This window comes from Pezoporus occidentalis, unplaced genomic scaffold (assembly GCF_034315485.1).
Source record: "Pezoporus occidentalis ecotype Australia unplaced genomic scaffold, CSIRO_AGI_Poc_V1 ctg44, whole genome shotgun sequence".
In the NCBI taxonomy this organism is placed as follows: domain Eukaryota; kingdom Metazoa; phylum Chordata; class Aves; order Psittaciformes; family Psittacidae; genus Pezoporus; species Pezoporus occidentalis.
Genome location: NW_026915769.1, coordinates 1,517,890 through 1,542,356, shown reverse-complemented (window position 1 = coordinate 1,542,356; position 24,467 = coordinate 1,517,890). Strand labels below are relative to the sequence as shown.

The following is a 24,467-nucleotide window of genomic DNA, read 5'->3' as shown; positions in this document are numbered from 1 at the left end:
ACTGCAGCATGTTCTCTTCTGCTGTCAGAGGTGATGTGGTGCCAGAAAATTTCCACTGCACGTGAATGAAGGATTCTGCATTTTCTGCTTCTTTCAGTTAAGCTAGGGAATATTCAATAGCTCCAGTTATATGAATTATTAAATTTAACTATTTCTTTGTAAATTTAACTATTTCTTTGCATCCTTGAAACTGAGACTATTACCATAAGATGATCTGGTAAATCATAAAGCATATTTATTATCTTCAGATTACTTGGGGAATTAAGGCTTTTAGGAAATACAGGTTCATATCAGTTATTTGCTGTAGCCAACACACTGCAAACGGCTTAATTCAGCTACTGCCTTGATGGATCTAAATTTTTTTTTAATCAGCAATTTGTCTTACAGAATGAGCAATTTATTTTTTCCATAGAGACTCTTCAGATCTCTGGAGTTCATTAAATACCTTATTATTGCTTTGCATTGAGCCTATCGTGTGATGTCAGTAACCTTAATATACATCTCTTTTTGGAAGGAATTTTGTGTATGTAAACTGGGCTTCTTTGCACAGGCACTAATGCTTAGGTACTACTTCTCTCACCCAGTTTTCACCATGAATCACAGTTGTTGGTAATTTGAGGCAGAATTCACATCTCCTCAGAACAGTATCAATACAAGAGAAGATATTTCTGCAGCCATATGGCGATGAACCTCCTTGCACCTGATGTGCGCAGACAAGGACTTGAGCTTTGGTGTGGGAGGCCCTGTGTAATTTTAGGTATCACAGAATCATAGAGTAGTTTGGGTTCGAAGGGACCTTCAAAGTTCATCTTGTCCAGCACCCCTGCAATGAGCAGGGACATCTTCAACTAGATCAGGTTGCCCAGAACCACATCCGGCTTGACCTTGAATGTCTCTGGGGATAGCACATCCACCACCTCTATGGGCAACCTGTGACAGTATTTTACCATCCTTGTTGTATTTTTTTCCTGACATCCAGCCTGAATCTCCCCTCTTTTAGTTTAAAACCATCACCCCTCGTCCTGTCGCAACACGCCCTGCTAGCATCGGGTCTCCCCGCTACGGAGACAAGATGGCGGCCGCCGCGTGTCTCCTTGGCAACCGAGCTCTCCCTGCCGCCGTCACCGCCTCGGAAGTCCCGCCCCGGCGCGTCGCAGTTGCTAGGGAAGGTGCCGGAAGGGAGGGCCCGGGGCTTGGTGGAGCCGCCGGCCGGGGCGATGGAAGCGAGCGGCGGGCGTGGCTGGGTTTGAGGGGGAGTCGCGGCCGCCTCTCGTGCCGGCAGGTGAGCGCGGGCAGCGGGCTGGGTGTTATCCCTCTCCCGCAGACACACGGTGCGGGCTGCAGCCGCCCGCCGTTGGGGGAGATCCTCGGTCTTCCTTCCCCCACCGGGCCTATCGCGACAGCTGAAGTTCCCTGTGGGATCGCGACCCCTCCTCGGAGATGGAGGGGTGAGGTAATCACCTCGCTTAGATTCACCCTGCGGCCCACTCTCGGAGGGTCCCTGGGAGGGACAAGGGCAAAGCTAGACAGAGCTAGCATGTTCGTGGGGCTGTCACGACATGTCGGTGAAGGCCCGAGTCCACTGTGGTTCCCTGCGGGAGCATGTGTACGCGCGTCCGCTCGTGGCGCGTGTGGTGACCTCCTGCTCCGGGGGTCCTCGTTGCCCACAGCTCAGCCACGCAGCCCTTCCAGGCTTCGTCTCCTTTTTCTCCCTAACATGATGGGAATCGCTGTGGCAGGTCCTCCCAGTCTCCTTTAAAGGAGCAACCGCATCAGCAGAACTGGATTTTCCAGTAATAAACTTAATTATGAAACACAATTACGTCTTCTGACTGTTAGAAGCAAATGGAGCTTGCTAGATCAGGTGCTGCAGGCAGTGGCACCACTTGCTTATGCTTATCTTTGCAGTGTGAAAAGCTGTTATGTAGTCAGCATGAGTAGCTTCTATAGTGGCGGTAATGACAACCAGGGTGCTTTCGGATCTCACCGTCACTGCATGAATTTGTGCCAGGGCAAGAGGCCCTCAGTTTGGGATTAGGCTGCTGCCAAGTTTCCTTGTGTTTGCTTGCTGTCCCTGGGACCAGTCTGGGCAGAAATGGCAGTGTTTTGGGGAAGTGTCAGGCCTGCTGTACCTATATTATACATGTGTTGTCTCCTGAGTAGGAGGTCTGGTGCTCTGTGAAGGATTTGACTTAATGAACCATTACCCTCCTATATGTAGTAAGCAGGCTGGGGCTGTGTTACACAGCTGTTTGCCATTTTAAGGATCTCAGCTGACCAGAAGTTTGAACACATTGTTACCTTGTGCAGTCTCATCAGGTTGTCTGGCATACCTAATTGCAGATGAGAGGATTCCTGTAGAAAACTATGTTGTATTAAAATTGTTATCAAAAATTCTTATTTTCAATAATATAGCTTTATATGTCTCCTAATTTGTGGGTTACACAAAATGAGAAGATTTTATTTACAGGCAAGTTAAACATCATCTGAGATGGTCAAACTGTCTGCATAAACCAAGGACTAATTTTTAGTCTGCTGTTGTATTGTTAACCTTTTAATCATCCTGTCAGGTGATGGACCTATAAGGCCTAAAGTTCCCAAATCAGGAGAAGAATATTTGTGGCAGAAGTTATCTTCAATTTTTAGCTTTGGTTTAATTTTTACTCACCTTCCTGTGTGTAAGTCTTCTGTCGAATTGTCTCTGGCTTTTGAAATCAAACCATGCCATCTCTGGGAGTTGTATAGCATAGCTAGTCATGGAGCAGTCCCACCTGCCACCTACCACAAAATCCACTTGCTGGATCAGCACATGCAGTCTTCCAGGGTTCCTAGCTGTAGGATATGTAGAATGTGTTGAAATCTCTTCATAAAGAATCCTACAGAAAGGATGCTGTAGCAGCTGTTGCATCCTAGGGTAAAAATGAGATTACAGCATTAGAGGTGTTAGCAAAGCAGCCCTGCTTATGGCAATGCTCCCAGTATCCTGATCTTTGCCAGGCAGCAGCTACATGATTCTGTCAAGGGAGAGGCCCAGGCAGCTACATTTGTCTGATGCAGCACTTCTGGAAGAACAAACCCTGAGGGCAGTTGCAGCTTAACGATGCTGGAGCAAGACACACTGGAAAAGTAGGGAGATGGATCAAGGAGTTGGGTAATAGAGAAATGGGTATAGGGTTGGGGCTGGATGTTGGTAACCTTATGGGGTAGCTTGGAGATGCGGAGGACATGTTTTAAGGCCTTTTGAAAATTTTACGTTGTGTTTCATTAGTATTATTTAAAACATTTCCTTTTGGAGGGGCAATTCTATTCCAAACTGACTAATCCCTGCACTTGTAAAACCACAACAAGCGTGTGTGTGATACTAGTGAGTCACTGATGATGAATCATGCATACTTCAGTGCAAATAAATGAATCCCTTTGTTTCATTTATTTTTGTTTTGGTAGTATCTGGAGGGCCTACAGAAAGATCATGACCTTGTGGAACCAGGTGTTGTTTAAGCACAGAAAAAGACAGACTCTGAGCCTTCATACACTCTTTTTTTATCTGTCTATTTAAGCTTGAGTTCAACTTGTCTTATCAGCATGAATAAAAATAAGTATGTCTAAATCTCTTTAAAATCGAAGTCTAATAGTAAACATTTCTGCCTTGTGGAATGTGGCAATTTAAGTAGTCTAGGAGGGAGAAGGTAGGAGCACTATATAAGGGACTGTGCCTCCCAGGAAGAGAGAAATAGTAGGGCTGTTAGCTTGCTGGCAAATTTATGTCTCTCTATGTAGTTCTGAAAATTGAAGACCCCTTGAATTCCAGCTCAGTATCTTAGTTGCAGAAATTGTATTAACTACATTCATTATTTCCATTAATTGCACCACTGCATTAGTAAAGGTGAAGTTTTAATTGGCTTTTCATTGGAAAATTATATGTAGAAGGAACAGTAGGGGGTGTTACATGTGTGTGTATCTGCTCGCTCTCACTCCCTTGCATGGCAGTTTTTGTCCTTGGGAGAAGGGTATGCCAAAGAGTCTGCTTTTGGCTTAACAAGATTTTCTTCTGAATTAGCACTTCTTTGCACTTGATTTCTGTGAAACATAACTATGAAGATTCACTAGGCTGCAACTGTAAAAGTAATTTGTGAAATGAACTACAGAAAGACTAAGCAGCAGCATCGAAACTGCTTATGAGAGCTTTAGCAGTTATTATAATTTGCTCATGAATGTATGTTAGCTTGCTTAAGTTACATATCAATCAGGCCTAGATCTGGGATCAGCACTTACTTAGAGATGGGGTAAATAAGTTCTTTGTTGTATATAGTGTACTGTCCACATCAACTGGATTGTAGGATTTTGGCTGTTGAGTATGTATGCACAAAGGATGATATGCTTCAATTCATGCGTCTTCACCCCCATCTTCACTGGTATTGCATTAAAGCACAATTTAAGATGGTATAAAGGTGATCTCACCAAACAGCCCTTGTAAAGGAGAGTGCCAGCTGGTGAGTGCCTGCTGCTTTCAGAAAGCTTCAGCCTGCCCTTCACAGAAGGGGCTAATTGTGGGTGCTGGGCTCATCCACACTTCCTCAGTGAATTTGTTCTGTATTCCTACCTTGCTAGATTTGCCTGTCTTTCTCAAACAAAAAGGACAAGGATGCAATACAGTATATCAGAGGATTGACAAAATCACACAAGCCCTCAGAACAAGACAGACAGTAATAAACTGGAGTGAATTGAGCAGGGGGTTTACCAAGATGGTCAGGGGGCTGAAGCACTTGTCTGGTGAGGTGAAGCTGGGCAGCTGTGTTTCTTCAACATGGAGAAGAGGTGGCTCTGGGATCACAGCCTGCCTGTGAGGAGGTTATTAAAAAAGACAGACCAAGGCTCTTTAGCAGGGTGAAGGGTGGGAAGGTGAGAGACATCAGGCACAAGCTGAAAGAAGAGTTCCAGAATATATGAGGCAATATGTGAGGGAAAAACAATACCCAGCACCTTTTCCTATTGAGACCAGTCAAGCAGTGACACAGGATGCCAGAGAAGCTGTGCTATCTCCATCTTTGGAGGTTTTCAGAATGTGACTGGATAAAGCTCTGAGCAACCTGGTTTGACCTTATAGCTAACCCTGCATTGAGCAGGAGGCTAGACAAGAGACCTCCTGAGGTCACCTCCAGACAATCCTGCAACCCTTGCAGGAAAGGCTGACCTGGACATGTGAGAGATCTAATGTAGAAGGTGACACCTAGGCGTCATGAATTGAAATGCAGCTTATAAGCATTTCCCTAGCAACCATAAATTTGCAGAAATCCTGCTGTCAGTGTTTCAATCATAGAATGGTTTGAGTTGGAAGGGACCTTAAGGACCATCTAGTTCCAACCCTGCTGCCTTGGGCAGGCACGCCTTCCATTAGACCATGTTGCTCAAAGCCCCATCCAGCCTGGCCTTTAAATAAACCCTGCTTGCAGTGCAGCCTTTTCCAAGCAAGTTTGTCTGTCAGTCTCCAACATTTCACCTCTATTTCACATTTCCCACCTTTCATCCTCTTCAGCCCCCTGGGGAGGTGCCTTTTCCCAAGCAAAGCAAGAGGCAGGCACGGTCCCCAGTGCCCACCTATGGCCTTGCTAATGATATCAACTTATCCATCTCCCCCTTCCCCACTAGAGCAGAAGGCAAAATCAGAGCTGCATGAAGTACAGAGAAGACAATACAAAGTTGGTAATGTTACTTTGGTTCCCTTCCTTGCAGTATAGGAAATCATGATTCTTGGTAGAGCACATAAGGGATTTCTCTTGGAATATTTTTTTTTTTCTTCTACAGTCATGAAGTGATCCATATGAACTCTCCTACTTCAAAGTAAAGCAAAAAGGTATATGCATGTAAGTCTTGGTTAGAAATCATAGAATCACAGAATGGTTTGAGTTGGAAGACCATCCAGTTCCAACCCCCCTGCCATGGGCAGGGACACCTTCCATTAGACCAGGTTGCTCAAAGCCCTGTCCAGCCTGGCCTTGAACACTGCCAGGGATGGAGCATGTACTACTTTGCTGGGCAACCTATGCCAGTGCCTCACCACCCTCACAGCAAATAATTTTTTCCTTATGTCAAATCTAAATCTACCCTCTTTCAGTTTAAAGCCATTTACCCTTGTCCTATCCCTACATGGCCTTACAAATCCTCCCACTCCAGATTTCTTGTTGGCCTCTTCAGGTACTGGAAGCTGCTCTGAGGTCTCCCCGAAGCCCTCTCCAGGCTGAACAAGCCCAGCTCTCTCAGCCTGTGTCCATAGGAGAGGTGCTCCAGGCCTCTGATCATCTTTGTGGCCCCCTCTGGACTTGTTCAAGCACATCCGTGTCCCTCCTGTGATGTGGGCCCCAAAGCTGTCTATGCTCTATGTTTGGTTCTGTAATCATTATACAATAAATGTACAACAGTGATTTCTGGCATTAAGGTATTTAGTGAGAGATGTGAGTTGTGTGCCCATTCAGAAAAGGTAGATTGGCTGGGGAGCGTGAAAGGTCCTTGTAACTAGTGTCCTTGTTTGCAGTTGTCCAGTTCCCAAATTTCCTTGATTTTTAATTTAATTTGCTACTTCTATCTTACGTTAAAATGCTTTCTAGATGTCACTTTGGAGGTTTTCAAAACATGGCTGGATAAAGCTCTGAACAACCTGGTTTGACCTTTCTAGATGCCACTTTTCATCCACTTTGACCATCCTGGTTTGTGTCCTCCCCTGTTTTCAATTTCACATCTTTAAACTTTTCTTTACTAATAGGTTGATTCTGCTTTAGGATAATGGCAGGAAAAGTAAAGTGGGTAACTGACATAGAAAAATCTGTTCTAATAAACAACTTTGAAAAAAGAGGCTGGATTCAGGTGGCAGAAAATGAAGACTGGAATTTTTATTGGTAAGTACATTAAAAATACCAATTTCTAATTTTATGAAGCATTTTAATATGTTAGTATCATCAATAATATAAAAAAATGTATATTAAAAAGTGAAAGATACAGAAATTATCATTGATTTACCACAGTGCTCCTAAGAGTATAACATTGTTTCTGTAATTTCTCAGGCTACCACTGGTCTTCTGTTCAGAGTTGCATTGGTAGACTCCTGTATATGTGCAGGCCTGCTAAAGTCATTGGGGTTCCTCAGAGTAGAAGGTCCCATCTGCATGGATCCATTCCCATGCTACTGATCTCATGTATCTTTGCAGTTTGCCAAAGATACAGTCAGGGAGTGGAAAGTCGGTGACCTAGCAAGATACTGATCACTTCTGGGAATGCCAGTTGTGAACAGCCCAGGGGGAAGGCTGCGCTCAGTGTTTTTTGAACTGTGATACCTGATTTTATTTGATTTTGGGTTTGTTTGGTTTTTTTTTTTTGCAGTAAGCAGAAGTTTTCCATTACTGTTGGAGGGGATATGTGGCCTGAGGGGAATCTTTGAATGTATCTTTTCCCCAAATTTTCTGGCAACTCAACATAAAATAATCCAAGAGTACACAGTTCCAATATGTGATTAAATATTCTTTTATCTGTGTGGTGGAGTCTTGCCCTGTTACCAGAGTCCAGGCTTCTATAATAAAGGCTTTGAGGACTGTACTTCTTCATGATAATGATTTATATGCAGACTGATTATTCAACATTTCAATACTTAGAGTGAATGTGAAGTTAAATCAGAACAATGGTGAAAGGGGAGTAAAGAATCTAGCTTCTCTTTTGGCATTTGTGCAATATAAGACCATGAAATGCTGTCCTAGAATGCAGTAATCTATTAATTGGCAGAAACAGTACTCTGTACGTAAACCAAACAATTTATATTGTCCCTTTCAGATATGGCAGAATGGCGGTTTGTGCTGCCAAGTGTATCCTTTGTGAACCACTTATTCAAATGGGTAGGAATCTAGTAATCTCATGATTTTGGAATGTGGTTGAGGGGAAGAGGTGGAACAGGGCACTCATAGAGACTGTTGTGTGACTGGTTGTTTTGTTTTGTTTTTTTTCTTCCTGAAATGATAACGTAGCAGGTTGATAGCAGTCAGGAAATATTCTTAAATTTCCAATATAAGACATGCAGTACAAATTTTCTTTGGATCTATAGTCCCACTCTTATCTTCTGTGAAAAATAAAGTAGATATGTGATGGCATTGTCACTGCAGCCCCTGATCTGGCATTTACGGGTGATTTTAGTAAGATCTCTGAATCACTGTTTTCAATTCATATGCTTGACAATCTGAATAGCAAGGTAGTCAGTAGGAGGTTGTTTTTGTGGCTTTTTTTAAGAGAGAAACTGAATTTACAGGAAGAGAAATAACAGAAGTTGCTTCTGTAGCACTTGGGGGTGTGTCGTCCATTTTTAGATCCTTTTGGGGCTTAACCTGTTATCAACAAGGCAGAGTCCAGTAGGCCCAAGTTGTCATCTTCCTTTCCTCTCTTGTGCCAATTTTAGTCATAGTAGAGGGATCAATAAAACCTCTGGCAGGATTTTGTTAATAGAAGGTCAGCACATCTTGCATTGTCACTGCAGCAGGGTATTAGAGTATAAAGAGAAATGAGAGAGAAAAGTTGAAGTGTATGTAACAAAAAAAAAAAACAAAAAAACAAAGAAACAACAACAACAACAACAAAAAAAAACAAAACAAAAAAAAAACCAACAAACTTTATCTTCCTGGATTGTGTTTCTTGGGTAATGGGTTTAAACTTAAACAGGGGAAGTTCAGGTTAGATGTAAGGAAGAAGTTCTTTACTGTGAGGCACTGGAAAAGGTTGCCCAAAGAAGTAAATGCTCCCTCTCTGTCATTGTTCAAGGCCAGGTTGGACAGAGGCTTGGGCATCATGGTCTAGTGTGAGGTGTCCCTGCCCATGACAGGGGGATTGGAACTAGATGATCTTAAGGTCCTTTCCAACCTTAACTATTCTATGATTCTATGAAGTCTTTTGGTATCTGTCTTTGCTTGCAGGATGAGCGTACAAACAATCAGAAATGTTTTCAGTGTGGAAACTGGTTACCGCCTCTCTGATGACCAGATTGTCAATCATTTCCCAAACCACTATGAACTGACCAGAAAAGATTTGATGGTAAAGAATATCAAGCGATACAGGAAAGAACTTGAGAAAGAAGGAAGTCCACTTGCAGAAAAGGATGAAAATGGGAAATATATTTATTTGGGTATGTGGTTCTCATTATCAACATTCATATTCTTTCCTGTGTAGCCAATGACCTGGAACTGACCTAGCTTTTCTGTGCATAAAGCACCAAACTTCTGAAGTGTTAGAACATTAAAGTAACTATCTTGAAATGCTCTGTCCCCGTTAGTGAAGTGCACTTTGTCCTAAAATTATTTGCTGTATTCTGCAAACTTTACAGCCTTTTCTCTGTGTTCTCCTTTTCTCTCCCTTCAAGTCTGAATTAGAGCAGAAGGAAACAGAGAACAGGTAAAGTGATAAAAACTGTTGTAGTGAATATTTTGTAAGAAATACTGTATTTTCAAAGGTTTTCACAAACTTTCCTTTGAAGGAAAATAGCTAATATTTTACAAATTGAGAGGAATAGAGGGGATGGCACTTGTTCAGGATCTTCATTGAAATTGGAGAAAAAGTATTAATAAAAGACTGAACATTTCTGTTTTCCTGTTGTATTACCAAAGCACCAAGGCCCAGTTCCTCCATTGTGTACTTGCTAGTATTCAGCAGTATTCAAAGAGGAGCACAAATCCATTTTGTGTGCATGGAAGTTGTATTTAGACTTTGTTTTGTTAGGAGTAAGGTCCTTAAAGAAGACTGAACTTAACAGTGCAGCATTACCTGAAGTAACATTGGATAAAATGATAATGAAATTACTATTTTTAAGTATAAGGGTACAGAACTAGACTTGTAACTAGGCTTTTTGTGGTTGGGGGCGGGGGGGGAGTGTGGGGGAGAGGTGGGTTGTTTGGTTGCGTTTTTGTTGATTTTGCTTTGTTTAAAATTATTTTGAAGAGGGAAAATTGTGGGATTAAGGTACTCTGCAATAAGATTAGTGATGAAACCAAAGGACTCTGGAACTTCACATGAGATGGAGTTTCTTTAATTCAAAAGTGAAAAAACATTATCTGAATATCTTATGCTGGAGGGAAAACTAAAATTAACTTTTTCAGAGAGGCTCTTGGCAGAACAGAATGAACAAACTCTTCAGAGTAGAAGTTTGGGGGAAGTTGGAAAACAAGAAACAAGTAATGACTGCTAGGAAATACAACTAAACAAACAAAAGGCAAACCAGCAGTAGATCAGGAATGAGGAGAGTGAAGTTGTTTTAGAGGTCATAAAGCATTGCAGCAAAACAGAAGTGGAGATAACGTTGAACTGATTTACATCTTGGGAAAGTGAAAGGAAAGTGTTGTTCATCCCTGAAAAAGAGCGGCAGTTCTGTATGGATGGAAGTGAAAATAATTTGACAGCAAAAAGTGACAAATGCTTTTCTTTACATTTGAGTAAGCATTGTAATACTGATTGTGGGAGCAAGTAAGTGACTAATGGGAGTTACATAGAAATAAAAATTACCTCATCCAAAGGGGAAGCGACACCAGCATTCACATGTTTGGTGCACAGAGAATGATAAGGTGGTTAATGGAATGGTAAAAACTGACATAGGAAATTGGGAAAGTTTGGTAAATTGGAATGGTATGTAGTATTCTAATTTCACAGCATATAAACAGAATGCGAAAACTAATGCATGTGAATTAAAATCTACTTAGCTGAAGTTAGCAGCAATATTTTGCAATTGTTTGTTCAAGTGTAAACCTAAATGTAGAATTTAAATGAGATGAAAAGCAACGTAAATCTTAATGAAGGTGGATAGTGCCAGACTGGAAAACTGAGAATACAGAATTTTTTTAGTCTGTATATGTTAATAGCCTTATCAGACACAGTGTCCTTAATTGTGCACCTTATGTGGGTTTTTTGGTTTTCCTTCACTCAGATTTTGTTCCTGTTACTTTTATGCTTCCGGCCGATTATAATCTCTTTGTTGAAGAATTCAGGAAAAATCCCTCCAGCACTTGGATTATGAAACCTTGTGGCAAAGCTCAAGGAAAAGGAATATTTCTAATCAATAAACTCTCCCAAATTAAAAAATGGTCTCGAGACAGCAAAACGTCTTCGTAAGTTCTTAAAACCAAAACCCTTTAGTGTACTTCCTGTAATGAGGTGAACCATATGCTAAATGTCTGATGCATGGAAAAGTATTCCATTATTATTGCTTTGTCATTATATAGTTGGTTTTGCGTTTAATCTCAGTTGTTATCTGACTTCCTCCTTCAAGCAGGTTTTAATGCAGTTTGTTTTGATATGAGGAGGTACAAAGTACTGTTCAATTAACTATTCTTTATAAAAATGCTTTCAGTGGTGTTGAGGAAAAAATTGCATAAAAATAAATCGTTCTGCTTCATAATATTAAATAACAGGAAACAAGAGAAAAATCTTTCCCTAAGCAAATTCAGTAATTATTAAATACATGTTAAATAACTTTTTCAATTAGTACAAAGGAAGAGTGCATTTATTGCGACATGGTCTAGTGTGAGGTGTCCCTGCCCATGACAGGGGGTTGGAACTAGATGGTCTTAAGGTCCTTTCCAACCCTAACTGTTCTATGATTCTAAAAATACATTATCTATTTGGAGCACAAAAATGTTGGTGATCTAGTTCCAAATGGATGAAACAGGTCAGCAATCTACCTTTTTCTCTGACTAGTAAAGGTTTTGATCACACAAGTAATACTGATTTTTTTTACTGTTATAAAGTGACTGGTTGACTATCACTCAAGTCTTCCCCTCCCCTTTTGACTTTGAATCTGAAGAATGTCACAATCTGAAAGTTATCGTAGCTTTTCACAGTGGTTTGCCAATGCACACCAAGCATAAATACAAATGTTCTATATGACCTTGACTAATGAAGGTAATGTACTGCGTACTCTTTGCTTGTCTTAACTGTGCCAAGCTCTAAGTGCTCTCCAAGGAAAAGACTGGCTTGTAGAGCTGCATTGTGCATGGTGCAGTCAGCTACCCTGTTAACTTCAAAACTGAGTTTAAATGGTTAGTTGATCTTGGTCATCTGTGTAGTATTTTAAACATTTTTTTGTGTATATAATACCTGATGCCAAGTGTGTATTATTAACCACTACAGCTTTATACATTGTACATGAAGAAGATTAAAGATTTCAGCCAATTCACAACGTACAGACTACTAAAGGAAAAAAAGATTTATCAGATTGTATCATTGCAATTGTTACATTCTGAAACTTGATTTGTGTTTTTCAGGTTTGTATCTCAGTCTTCCAAAGAAGCCTATGTGATTTCTCTCTATATTAACAATCCATTACTTATTGGTGGAAAGAAATTTGATCTTCGTCTGTATGTTTTAGTATCTACATATCGTCCACTGAGATGTTACATGTAAGACTGTATGTATTTGTATTTTGTTTTGACAGAACATTTAATGTAGTCAAAATAAGTATCCTAGAATGCTTTTTTCCTGATATCTTGTTGGGGTTTAACACATTTTAATGACTTTTTGCATTTAAGGTATAAACTTGGATTTTGCCGGTTTTGCACAGTAAAATACACACCAAGTACAAGTGAACTGGATAACATGTTTGTACATCTTACAAACGTTGCCATTCAGAAACACGGGGTAAGTGTACTTAGTTCTTAGGTGCTCTTTTGTAGCAAGACTGTTTTTCTTAAATTGTCCCAAAAACCTTGGCATAAAAAGACTTTATTTGTCATATTCTTCATCATCTTACAATTAAAATACTTCAACTTGAACTTCTAAATAAATAAACTTTAGAAGACTGCAGGTCAAAAGTATGCAAGATAATGAGTTGTAGCTCTGTAATAGAGTGGAATATCTTCAGTACTGACTTTCAGTAGTTGAAAGCAGGGGTTTTCTTCCAAGTCTCCTGTCATTTAAATGCTAATATGCTCATTTAGGAATTGATTCTGTGAGCAGTGGAGTTAATGAAGCCTGGTTCCTGTAGATTTGTATTTTATAATAGCACTTTAGTATCAGCTTCCTGATCTTCCCTTCCCGTTCTCTCTCTCCCGTGAAGTTAATTCAGCTTTCCTGTTTTCAGTACTTACTCATCACAATACTTTCCAGCTTCTTCTCATGTTTTCCCTGCTCCGCCCCCCTCCTTTTGTTCCCTGGGTAAGAAAGGGAATGTGCAGTTGAGATCTTGGAGATGGATGTTTGCTGCCTGGCCAGCTGGTGGCTTCCTTTTCAATGGACAGGGTTCTGCCTGCAGAACAGTTCTCTCCTGTAATTTGCCATTGATGTTCATAAAACATGTGGAAACCTGATAGCTTTGACAGGACTTCCTTATGTCACCACAGGCTGAAATTCACCAGTGGGAGGAAAGGCCAGTGGGTCAGGGGGGACATGCACAGATGGGCATACACTATGACTGCCCAAGCCTTGTTTCTTCAGGGAATCCACTCGATGATGATGACTGTCCCTTTGCATTTTTAGTGGATGTCTGTGATTTATAGACCATGCCTCTGTTACAGTAATTAAAACTATACTGCCATGCTTCCAAATTTCATAGTTTTTAGTTTAAGAGTAGGGAAAATAAATGTGTATGTACATACACATGTACACTCATGCATATATATTCATGTGTGCATACACCAACACTCCATAAGATACGTTTAATGTATCTTAAATTGCAACCATGCTAAACATGTCTATTATTGTTCTGTAAGATGTGCAGCATAGCAGAACTACTTTTATCTGGACATTCTGTAGAATCATAGAATCAACTCAAGTCCAACCGTTACCCCAGGACTGCCAAGTCCACCACTAAACCATGTCACTAAGGGCCTCATCTACATGGTTTTTGAACACTTCCAGGGACATATCATTTGTGGTGGTAGTTATAAACTAGGGTAAGTGTCAAAATGTGGTATTTTTCAGTACTACAAACATTTTCTTGCTCAGGTGCTGATTTGTAAAGTGCTTCAAACACATTATGGTTCTGACAGGGCTCACTGAGAATTGGTTGTGGTGAAAGCAGATCCCATATGACTTAGAGCGTAAATCATGGTGCTGTTTGCAGTAGTAGTGAAGAGGTGAGGCATGTGATATGTTGCCTATCCCAAATAAAAGTAGAGGTGAAAGTAGTGGTGAGGTCACCTGAAGAGAAGACAACGGAAATGTGTATAGAAGGAGCAGTTTAAAAATATAGAGTCATTACTGGAATATATGAAAAACTATATAATTTCAGAACCACTAATATTTGTTGAGTTTTGTAGAAAGAACTGAGAGGTTTAATGCAAAGCCACTCTATCCTATGTGCCCTTGTGTTTTAAACTTGTCTAACTTTGGAGGCACTTAGGTTGTACAATTTTAGAAGAACCTGATTTGAACAGTCAAGTAATTTATCAGATTCATTATGTGGTCTAGAAAAACTCTTTGTGTTCTAGCTGTTAATCTCTTCTCTAAGTCCTGTGTGAACCATAGTGTTCCAGTGCGTTTGTACCCTACTAAGTAATGGGAAAACATCCCTAATTTGAAAAGTGTACAAGTCTATATTGGGAGAGGGAAATGGTAAAATGCAGGAAGGAGACTAAGTCACTATACCCATTATAATGTTGGTGCTGGGAAACAGTTCTAGATCATTATTCACTGCGTGTGCAATACAAACACAACAACAGTAATTCAATATTATTGTTTTCAGTTAGTGATCTTCTGCGTAGCCTGCAATACTCTAATATTTTTAATTAAACAGCTGTGATTGTGTAAGGCTCTACCCAGTTACAGTCTGTTTTGATTTGAGTACTTGTTCTGCAATGCAAAGAAGGCTGAAACTTTGATCTCTGGAATCTGGTCTCAAGACATTTTTTCCATGCAGCAAGTCCTGAGAACCATGTTTGAGGTCTTTATTTGTACAGTCCAGTTTTACAAATGTACTAAGGGGGGAGCTGTAGAAAAGCCTAAATATAGATAGAGGTTTCTCTGACCTCATCTTAGAGGACCACAGATTTCGTTCCTCTGAGAACTGTTTTCTGCATCATGTTCTATAATTCAGCAGGCATACAATCATTAACCGTTACAAATACTCTGAGGAGAACCTTTTTAAAGGGGCAAAGCATGTGTCCTGAGAGTTATACAAGGGCTTAATGCATGTCTTTCCATCAGTACGAACACCCCCAGTTTGCTCTTGTCTTCCCATTTAAAGAGAATGTGATGCAGAGCATTGATAGCCTCTGAAAAGACAAATATAATCTCCTTTTCCCCCTGTTCTGTTTCAGTAGCACTTAGTGTTTTTTTCTATATCAAAATACTGAATTACTTGAAAAGTTAACCTTTAAAAATAATTCGGGTCATTTCACTGTCCTCTTGAATGTAACTTGGTAGCACCATTAAGATGATACCATGTTTGCCTTTGGGGAAACAGACAAGTCACATTTTAAGACAAGCACTTTCAAGTGCTCCATTTTAAAACAGCTTTCTTCAGTGAAATTCAGCTATTGCCCACTTAGTTATTTCTTCCTTATCCCAGAGGAGGAAAAAGTTCAATTCTTTCCTTTTGCATTTTAAAAGTTGTATTTCCAAATCATAAATTATGTTTTACTATAAAGTTGTCAATGTACCAGTTGGTTTCTTGTTCTGAAGAAAGATTTATTACTTGATTTGCAATGTGTGATATAAACATATACAGCTATAGTAAAACCAGTTGTTTATATAGAGTGCAGTTCAAAGTAAAGCTGAACTCTTCATAAACCTGTAGAATAAAAATAACTTGCTGAGGTTTTTTTTAGAGCACTACTTGTATGTAAGTGTAAGTGGGCTTTTTGTGTGAATGAAACAAAACTGCAGAACACCTTAAAAATTTTAGGCTAAACTAACTCCTTTATTTTTCAGGATGATTACAATCATATCCATGGAGGCAAGTGGACAGTGAGTAACTTACGCCTGTATCTGGAGAGCACACGTGGAAAGGAAGTCACAAACAAATTATTTGATGAAATTCACTGGATAATTGTGCAGTCACTGAAGGCTGTGGCGGTGAGTACTGTTCCTGGAATGCTGCCAGCAACAGCATTACAGCTGCAGGCTGCTCATATCCGTGAAGTGAGTTTGCCATCAAAACCCCTAAAATCTTTTTCCTGCTATGTGAGTGATGGTGTTGATGCTGATTTCTAAAATTCTGTTGTCTCCTGACTTCTCTGAGTGGACTTGAATTTTGGGTGAGTGGGTGAGTTGACTGTGCATACTGAAGAAGTGGATGAATCCCTTTCCTTGAGGGCTCTGTGAACTAGTTAATATGACATGATACTGCTCTTGTGAATAGTATTAAGCTCTGTCAAGGCACATGATGCCATTTCAGCAATAACAAATGTGTCAAAGAAAAAATAGCTCTGGAGGACAATTTGTCAAAGCAAACCTAAGGCTTTTAGTTCAGCAGAGTTGCATAACTTACTTTCACCTCACGAGTCACAGAGTTATCATGAACTCTCACTTAAAAAAAAAGTAGCAACCAGTCCTCTGCTTAAGTGACTTTCTAGTGTTTGGATAATGTCCTGTGATTACAGGAGATAGCAGGTATCGCCCTGTGAGTCAGCTGGGGTAACTGAAGAGCTCGCTAGTGCCAAGGACTGTCCTGTTCCCAAGTACATGGTCCTGTCATCTCTCTGGCACCTTCTTGAGCTGAATCAGCTCACTCGCCCAACTGACAATTACTGTATTGCTTTATTGATGGGTTAGTATTGTGCCAGTGTAATAAGCTAAATCGCCTCACTGAAGGATCAGCTGAACACCAGAATCAGCACAAGAAAGAGGGACAGGTTATGAAGCTAGGATCACTGGGAGGTGAGGAGGCATGGCTCAACTCACTGTCTGTTGTGTAATCATATTTGAAACAGATGTGAGAAGAAAAGGGATTTAATCCAAATGTTAGAAGAACCTTAGAAGAGGAAAAAGTGTTGAGAATTATTGAGCATGAAATATTTTGATCCTCTGTCTTTCTGACAATGGCAGATGTAATGAGAGATGCTTGTTTCTCCTGTCCCTTTCACTCCCTGAAGAATGGAAAAGCTTTCATTATTAGCCTAGGGGAAAACATCTCACTAACCTGTTACAAAGGTTTCTTTAAAAGATCTGATGAGATTTCCGTAGAAGAAAAGTCTTGCCATGCACACCGCAAATGGTTAGCAGATGCTGGAAAACTACTGATTCTCTAGAGAATGTACATCCAAGCACAACTTGGTCCTTGGTTTCTCTTGACTTTCAGGATCGTAGTTGACTTGAGCTAATTAGGTTTTTTAAATGAATCTGGTAATTGTTTGACCTCAAATTTCTACTCTACATGTTTATATTAGCAGAGAAAAAGAAACATCTTTGAATAAGTCTCGTTTTTCTGAAGTTGAAATAATTCACAATTATGCAAAGCTGTGTTACGTAAAACTTCCTGATGTCTCCTGATGCATGCAGGCTTTAAATATTATTATTTTTGCAAAATATGAAAACACGTTTCTTTTCAAACATAATGGAAAATTAATATGTTAGTATTTAGCATTAATACAATCATTAATATTGATATACTACTTCCAGCTTGGAAAAAAAAGAGGTAATCCTCAACTTATTAGCACACTTGTATTCGGGTAAAAACACTGAAAACTTGCAGAAGATTCATAATGTAGTCACAGTGATCATAGTGATTTATAGCAGAGTATGCATTCAGGTTACGTACTGAATTATTCATTTTAATACATATTGATGTCTTTTTCTCTTTTTTTAGCCTGTAATGAATAATGATAAACACTGCTTTGAGTGTTATGGATATGACATTATCATTGATGACAAGCTTAAACCATGGCTAATTGAGGTAAAGTTACTTAAAATACAGGGAAAAAAACTTCCTTCTCATTTCACAAAGTAAAACTGGCTAGATTTCAATGTAGCCTTTCCTCTTTTGAAACAGTGTCTTTTGTTCCTCAGGTAAGTGTATTAAGAAAAATGTTGGAAAGTAAAACAGACTGTGTGACCAAGCTTGCATGTGCTTTTGTTTCCTGTTTGGTGTTTCTATTTGTTTGTGGATTTATGTTTTGTCTTTGAAATCCAGTATGGCCATGCAATTGGAATTCAGTGGCAGTCTGAATGGTAGCAGCCTATTAGATTCTGTATCAGTAGCTGGAAAATTGGCATTGGCTCAATGGAGCATAACATCAAACTTAGGTTTTAAATGCTATTATGGCCTTAATGTTGCAGATTGTGAGGAAGGAAAAGGGGTAAATGATGGGTAATTGGGACATTTGGAAGGGGTTTCCCCCCCGCCATCTCCCATATGGCTTTCTCTTTAATGTATTGTCCTTGAATCTGTGTTCAACATGAATTTTTTCCATCTCGCTTCCTTCTCAGTCTAATTAAAAGTGAAAGTTCAAATGTAAATGAACTTTATTTTAAAAAACCCAAACATTTATTGTTCTGATACCATTTCTCCATAATAAATGTGGCACACAAGAGATACGTAAAATGAATCCCAGTTTTAATTAGTACAAGATACAATGTAGTGCTTTGAATAGAGAGCATGTGTGTGTTTCTCCAGCTCACAAGTTAACAGGAGAGAACTTGGATTAGGAACATAAATACAAGCTATTTACCTAGAAGAAACCCACAGGTTCCTGTGTAGAGCAGCTGTGGGAGTGAACCAGGCAAACTGTAAGCACTGAAATCTATGGGGTTTGTATCTGTGTAAGCTTAGAAAATTAAACAAAAATCCATGTTTTGTCTGATTCACCCGGTGCATCTAGTCTCAACAAAAATCTTCAGGCTGACACTGCAGACATTTAGTGGTGTGGGGCTTTTTTTTTTTCTAAGTAAAAAGAAAAATGCCCAGTGGGGGATTCCTTACAGTGTCTGAGGAACTGAAAGATGTGCTTTGAGATGCTGAGTCTTAATTTCCTAAATAGTACATGTAGTCATCACACATGCTGTTTGGAGAACTATGTACCACTCAAAAATTGATGCTGACTGGTTTTTCTTTTCCTTTTGTAGGTTAATGCTTCCCCTTCTCTTACTTCCAGTACTGCTAATGATCGGATCTTGAAGTATAATCTTATTAATGACACACTTAACATTGCTGTGCCTAATGGGGAAATTCCAGACTGTAAATGGAATAAATCTCCACCAAAAGAAGTTCTTGGCAATTATGAAGTCTTGTAAGTTTTATCAATGTTCTATATAAATGCAAATGTTTTCCACTCACCTCACTTTTTTAATATATAGTGTAGAGATAAGGTGAACTTTGTTCTGTTGTGAAAAATGCACACAAAGTACCACTTTGGTTTTTTGGAGCTGCAGTAGCAATGGTGGAGGGGGGGAGGGCATTAAAGCAGAGCTGCCTCGCCCCTTCTCCAGGGAGAATGTTACTTTTCTGCACCTTCTGCACTTTCAGCATGTAGATTTGAGGGATAGAGGCTAAGAGACTGTTGTGTCTTCTATGTGTAGAACTTTAGTTGTATTGATTATAATATATAGATGGTAGTTAAATTGATATAATAGCAATTTTATATAATTTTTCTCTCACTTAATAGAAAAGACACCTCTTGACTCCTGTAATTCATGGATGTAATAGTAATGCGTTGTCAGGTCTTTGTTTTTTTTATTTCCCTAATCTGGATTACAAAGAGAGAAATTAAGGAGACAGATCTTTATGTTGGAGTGTCCGAAGGATTTAACTAGGATTGATTGGTTTTACCCAGAAAAACACTGATTTAATACCATGTTTTTGAAAGTTTCTCATATTTTTTGAGAAAATATTTGGATAGTTTCTTTAGCACTAGTGGTAACATTGTTCAGTATGTCAGGAATGTGTTATGTACATAGGAGATCCACTGCTTTATACTGATCTTAAATACTCTTTATATTCTAGTAAAGACAGCTAAATGTCTGAATTATGACTTAAGTTTGAATGAATGTTTTATACATGGTAGCTGCGAATACCTATGCAATAGTGTGATTAAATATATATTATGACTGTTCAAAAAATATTGTAGTACTTTGATAATTATAATTACACATCTATAGCTAATTTCTGCTTGGAATTTGTGTGGCAGCCGAGAGGTAAGTATATATTGAGGTTATCTGAGGCCATAGTGGACTTACATATTTAAGAACTACTTGTCACTGCGGTTAAGTTTTACAAAATGCATGTCATCAGATACATTTAATTTAAGCACAGTTGTTTGTTCACCTCATTCTTTCCCTGCTTGCTCTCGGATGCAACAGTGGAGTTTTTTAACATGGCAGCTAACTATCCTGTTTGAAGCAATAGCTTAAGACTTTATTAAACTGCCAGCAGCCTGATATTCTGGCTTAACCACAGACCTGTGTAGCGAGGAGAAATACAGAAGTACATGGGAAATTTCACAAGTATAAAATTTCACAAACTCAGGAGTTTAACCAAAGCTGCCAGATGTTTTGGTTCTTTCAAAAAGTAGCTGAAGATACTTCAGTTGATCTGTATTGCAACATCATGTGGTAGTATATTTCCTCGAATAATAGCTGCGTGTCAGACTGTGCATGTGTAGAATACAAGCTGTGTGTAGAACAGCTTGTTTTAAATTTCAGTGCTAGGTATTAAGCAAAATCAAATATAGAGGACCCACTCATGTTTGTGTAGTGAATAACAGGACAAGGCATTGAAGAGGATATCTTATTTTCAGATACGATGAAGAGATGGCACAAAGCGATGGTCCCGATCGTGACTTGCGGAGTCGTCCTGGACAATCCACTGGAGTAAAAGGAAATCGTGCAAGAGATTCAGGAAAGCCTGTACTGACCACCTGGAAGTGATAACAGGAGAAACAGCTGCACTCGTGGTAGGAAGGCGTCATGAACAAAAATGCAGGTTTTGAACAGATTCGTCTACTTTGCTACCTTGCATATGGGAAATATTAAAAGAGGACAGTACAGCTGTTGAAAAGAAGTGAAACAAACAATCTAAAAGCAGGAACTGTACTAGACATACATTGATATAATGATTATCCCAATAATTATATATAGTGTGTGTATGTATATATGATAATTTTGTACATATGTACTTTGTATATACTAATATTCTCCCAGTAATGATTGAGAACTTTCTTTATAAAGATGATAACTCAAAACATGCATTCTGAAAGAAACCCCTTGCTGTTCTGAATATAATTTATTTCCTCTGTAACTGTCCCTAGCTCCCTATAATAAATGAGCTGTGGATTCTGTAAGAGTGTGGTGTGGTGAGCGTTAATATTGTCACATGAGGGTTTAGATTCCTGCTAGTAAAAGAAGAGAAACTAAGAAAAATAGCAATGCATAGACTTGAGGCTATTGTCAGTTAAGGCAGCTAATGTTTTACAATTAGTAGTAATAAACTGAAAAGCAATTCTTTATATGCTGAGGATTTTTGGTTTGGTTTTGGTTAGGTTTTTAAATTTCCTGTAATTGTTTTGAGCTGCTAACTCTTTAAAGGTAGAAAGTTTCATGGGCAGAGGGAGTGTTTCAAATGGTATGTTGATGCACTTTTTGACTAGCCATTAATTTTTATTTCAAGATGATGCATGTCTGTAGAGAAACAGACAGAACAATAACAAGCTGTAATAAATCTCATTGCTTGAAGCCAATGAGAAATCCTTATTTGCACCAGTAATATGAGAATCTCATTGCATATTTGTGCTTGTATATAAGTAAAATATCTGTATATTTTTGTGTGAACTATAACAAAAATATTGTTGCACATGGTAAGCTATTGCTGGTAGCTATGATAACGAACGTTGTGATGATTAGCTACCAGAATGTATAGAGCAAAATTTAAAAATAGGTATTTCAGTCTTCTAACAGTGTAGCATATAAATAAACTAGTTGGGTGTGTGATTGGCTATTGCTTCCACTTGCATTTCCACCAGTTATTTGTAAATGCCAAGGCACAGTTCTGGTCGTCTTTGTTCTCCTTCCCCTCCTCACTGGTTTTTGGTTTTGTTTTGGTTGGTTTTATTTTTTGATGGCACAGTACTGTGGAGAGAAAGATGAAGGAGGCTAAGAGTTGCAGATGTCCACGTAACCATAACACACTCTAATCTTGATGCCACCAGAGCAGTAATACTCAATTTCCCTGCCAGGGCAGGCCATGTGCTTTGCCCTCCTTTGTGACAGGCTACTAAAGTGCATGCAATATAAACTTTACCTCTCCCACAAGTTTTGAGTTTCTTGAACATGTAAAACAGACCACCTGCACCACAGAACGTGTGGGTCCTTTTCCTGCCTTTGAAGTTCCTCCTAGAATAGGGCAGCTGCTCACAAATTTGCCTTTGGGACAGTTGGTGCTGATGACTCTCAGTCTGAACACCATCCAGCAAGAGCAGTTTGGGCTGAGGAGGGAGGGCAGATGTGGGCTGGGCTGACCAGTATCCTTACACATGACCTGAAATTCATCCTTGCAATACACAAGGAAATGCATATACTGAATGAGTCACTCAAAGTATAATCCTCATCTTGATTAATTTTGCATATTCCATTAAAATAACCAAAATCCAACTTACTCTCTGGTCATCAGACTTCTCACTGGCCTCTACAGAAGCATGTTCAAGTTGGTTTTTGAAATAAAGCTAAGAAAAAATAATTACTGCAGGTCTCATAGGTTTTGGTTAGGGTTTTGTGTTTGGGTTTGTTTGGGTTTTTTTGGTTCCTAAGTATGAGTCTTGCTTGTATATTTGAACATTGACAGGTAAGATGCTTTTAAGTAGATGTGTGGTCAGATATTACCCCCAACTGCCTGTTGGGGGTAAAGTAGGAAGTAGTGACTAACTTGGGAGCTATGAGACTGTAGGAGGTAGTATTTTGTAGTGGTTACATTTCTTACAAGACAGACAACAGAACAAGGATACTGTGATAGATGGAAAATGGAGCTTTCTCTCACTTCTCTTTAGTAACTTTGCAAATAATGTTGTTGTAGTCTTGTTCTATCGTTACAGTTGTGCTAGCAAGGATGGCTACAATAGAATGATTACTACTTCCCTTTAACTTCTTTCCTATTCATGCAGCCTACACTGGTGTGACTATATGGGGAAGAGGTATATTGAGAAACGCAAGATTAACTTTCTGATTAGCAGTGACAAACAAGCCCAGAAAATCCTGTAAGCAAGCAGGAAGTCTTCCTTTTCTGTGAAGAACTTGAGGCCTCATGTACCTAAGTGAAATGTTCTTGGGAAACTCAAAATTAGGAATGTCTATTGCTATGTAATATCTACTTTTTCTGTGTAAGGCCTGTTGCAAAACACAGTGGTTCTCTGAAAGAATTTGAATAAGGAAAGGGTCGTGTTCTGTGTTAGCTGGAATGAGCATTTGTGCATGAAGCAGCTTGTCTGAAGACTCAGGAACAGCAGGATGACGAGGAAACAAAAGCAGTCATAGCTAATAGTTCTGGGGGAGGAGGAGGAGGGTAGTATGTAGATACCACCCTGTGAGATGCTTGTTTGTGCATGGCCTTGAAAGGTAAAGGTGAAAATCTGATAAGGAGGAAGAGAAACTAGAAATGAAAACTGAAATTGCCTGCTCATGTAATTAAATCTCTTTTTACTCCTTTTCACTTCTACATCCTTAACTAAATCTATTGCTGTAGTAGGGCAGAACTAATGGTACAAAGTGATGTACAAACTGATAGCAGCTGGGGGCATGTTCTGCTGTCAGATGGAAGTGAGGTGATTAGGGGGATAAGTAAGCCACTTGGGGCATGCATCTGCTATAGGAGTTAAGGGGAATTAGCTAAAGGTAGGATGCTAACGTGTATGATAAAAGATGTTAAACGGATGTTCTCATTCAAAGGTAAGGTAGCTCTTTTTGCTGGAACTTCATTCTCCAAAAGATTAAAACCTGGTTTACCTCTGACTGAGTGGGCTTAAATCTGAGTGACTGCAAGCAGACAAGCTATTAGTTCTGAGTAACTAACTGTGGCCCTAGGCCAACCATCCTCCAAATGTATCTAACTCTAGATAAAGTAACTGTTTTGACTTTCAGTAGAACAAAATAAATCAGAAATAACAGTTCTCGAAAGTTCTGACTTCAGCTACTGTAGTAACTTGCCAGGCAGAGCCAAAATAAATGTGTATCTCAGTGCTAAAATACTGTTCTTCATATGCTCAAGTGATCACTGGCATAAAGACAGTATTGTATGAAGAATTAAATAGACAAGCTCTAAACAGCTATGGGAATTGTTATAATGACATCAGTGTTGAAGGAGCTTATTGCTAGAGTTGAATAGTGGGGCTTGCTTCCTGGGCACTAGCCTTTCTCCCTATTAATTCTTTGACATGGAAGGAATTAATAAGATTCTCACAGAATAGCTTCTTTATATGGCTTTAGGAACTTAATTAGTATAAAAGAAACAGTATTATCCCTAAAGCCACTTTGTTGCTGTTGGCTTCACAATAGAACTTCTACCTAAAATGTCCTTGTCTCCTGATTCACTTCCTGCT

At 39.3% G+C, this 24,467-nt stretch overlaps 1 protein-coding gene across 6 annotated transcripts; it reads left to right on the top strand.

The window, feature by feature from the left end:
* The first annotated feature begins 1,123 nt into the window (after positions 1-1,123).
* TTLL1 (TTL family tubulin polyglutamylase complex subunit L1) lies at positions 1,124-21,875 on the top strand. Of its 6 annotated transcripts, none has more exons than XM_062634860.1 (10): positions 1,124-1,282; positions 6,758-6,890; positions 8,943-9,151; positions 10,940-11,120; positions 12,276-12,410; positions 12,540-12,648; positions 15,880-16,023; positions 17,756-17,842; positions 19,012-19,175; positions 20,682-21,875. In XM_062634860.1, the coding sequence occupies exons 2-10, from the start codon at positions 6,778-6,780 to the stop codon at positions 20,809-20,811; spliced, it is 1,272 nt and encodes a 423-aa protein (XP_062490844.1). In that variant the 5' UTR covers positions 1,124-1,282; positions 6,758-6,777; the 3' UTR covers positions 20,812-21,875. The 6 variants fall into 6 exon arrangements, with proteins under 6 accessions (XP_062490844.1, XP_062490849.1, XP_062490848.1 ...); XM_062634863.1 differs by having other exon boundaries at positions 1,150-1,282; positions 6,774-6,890; XM_062634861.1 differs by lacking the exon at positions 1,124-1,282 and adding an exon at positions 1,328-1,453.
* Positions 21,876-24,467: the final 2,592 nt, after the last annotated feature.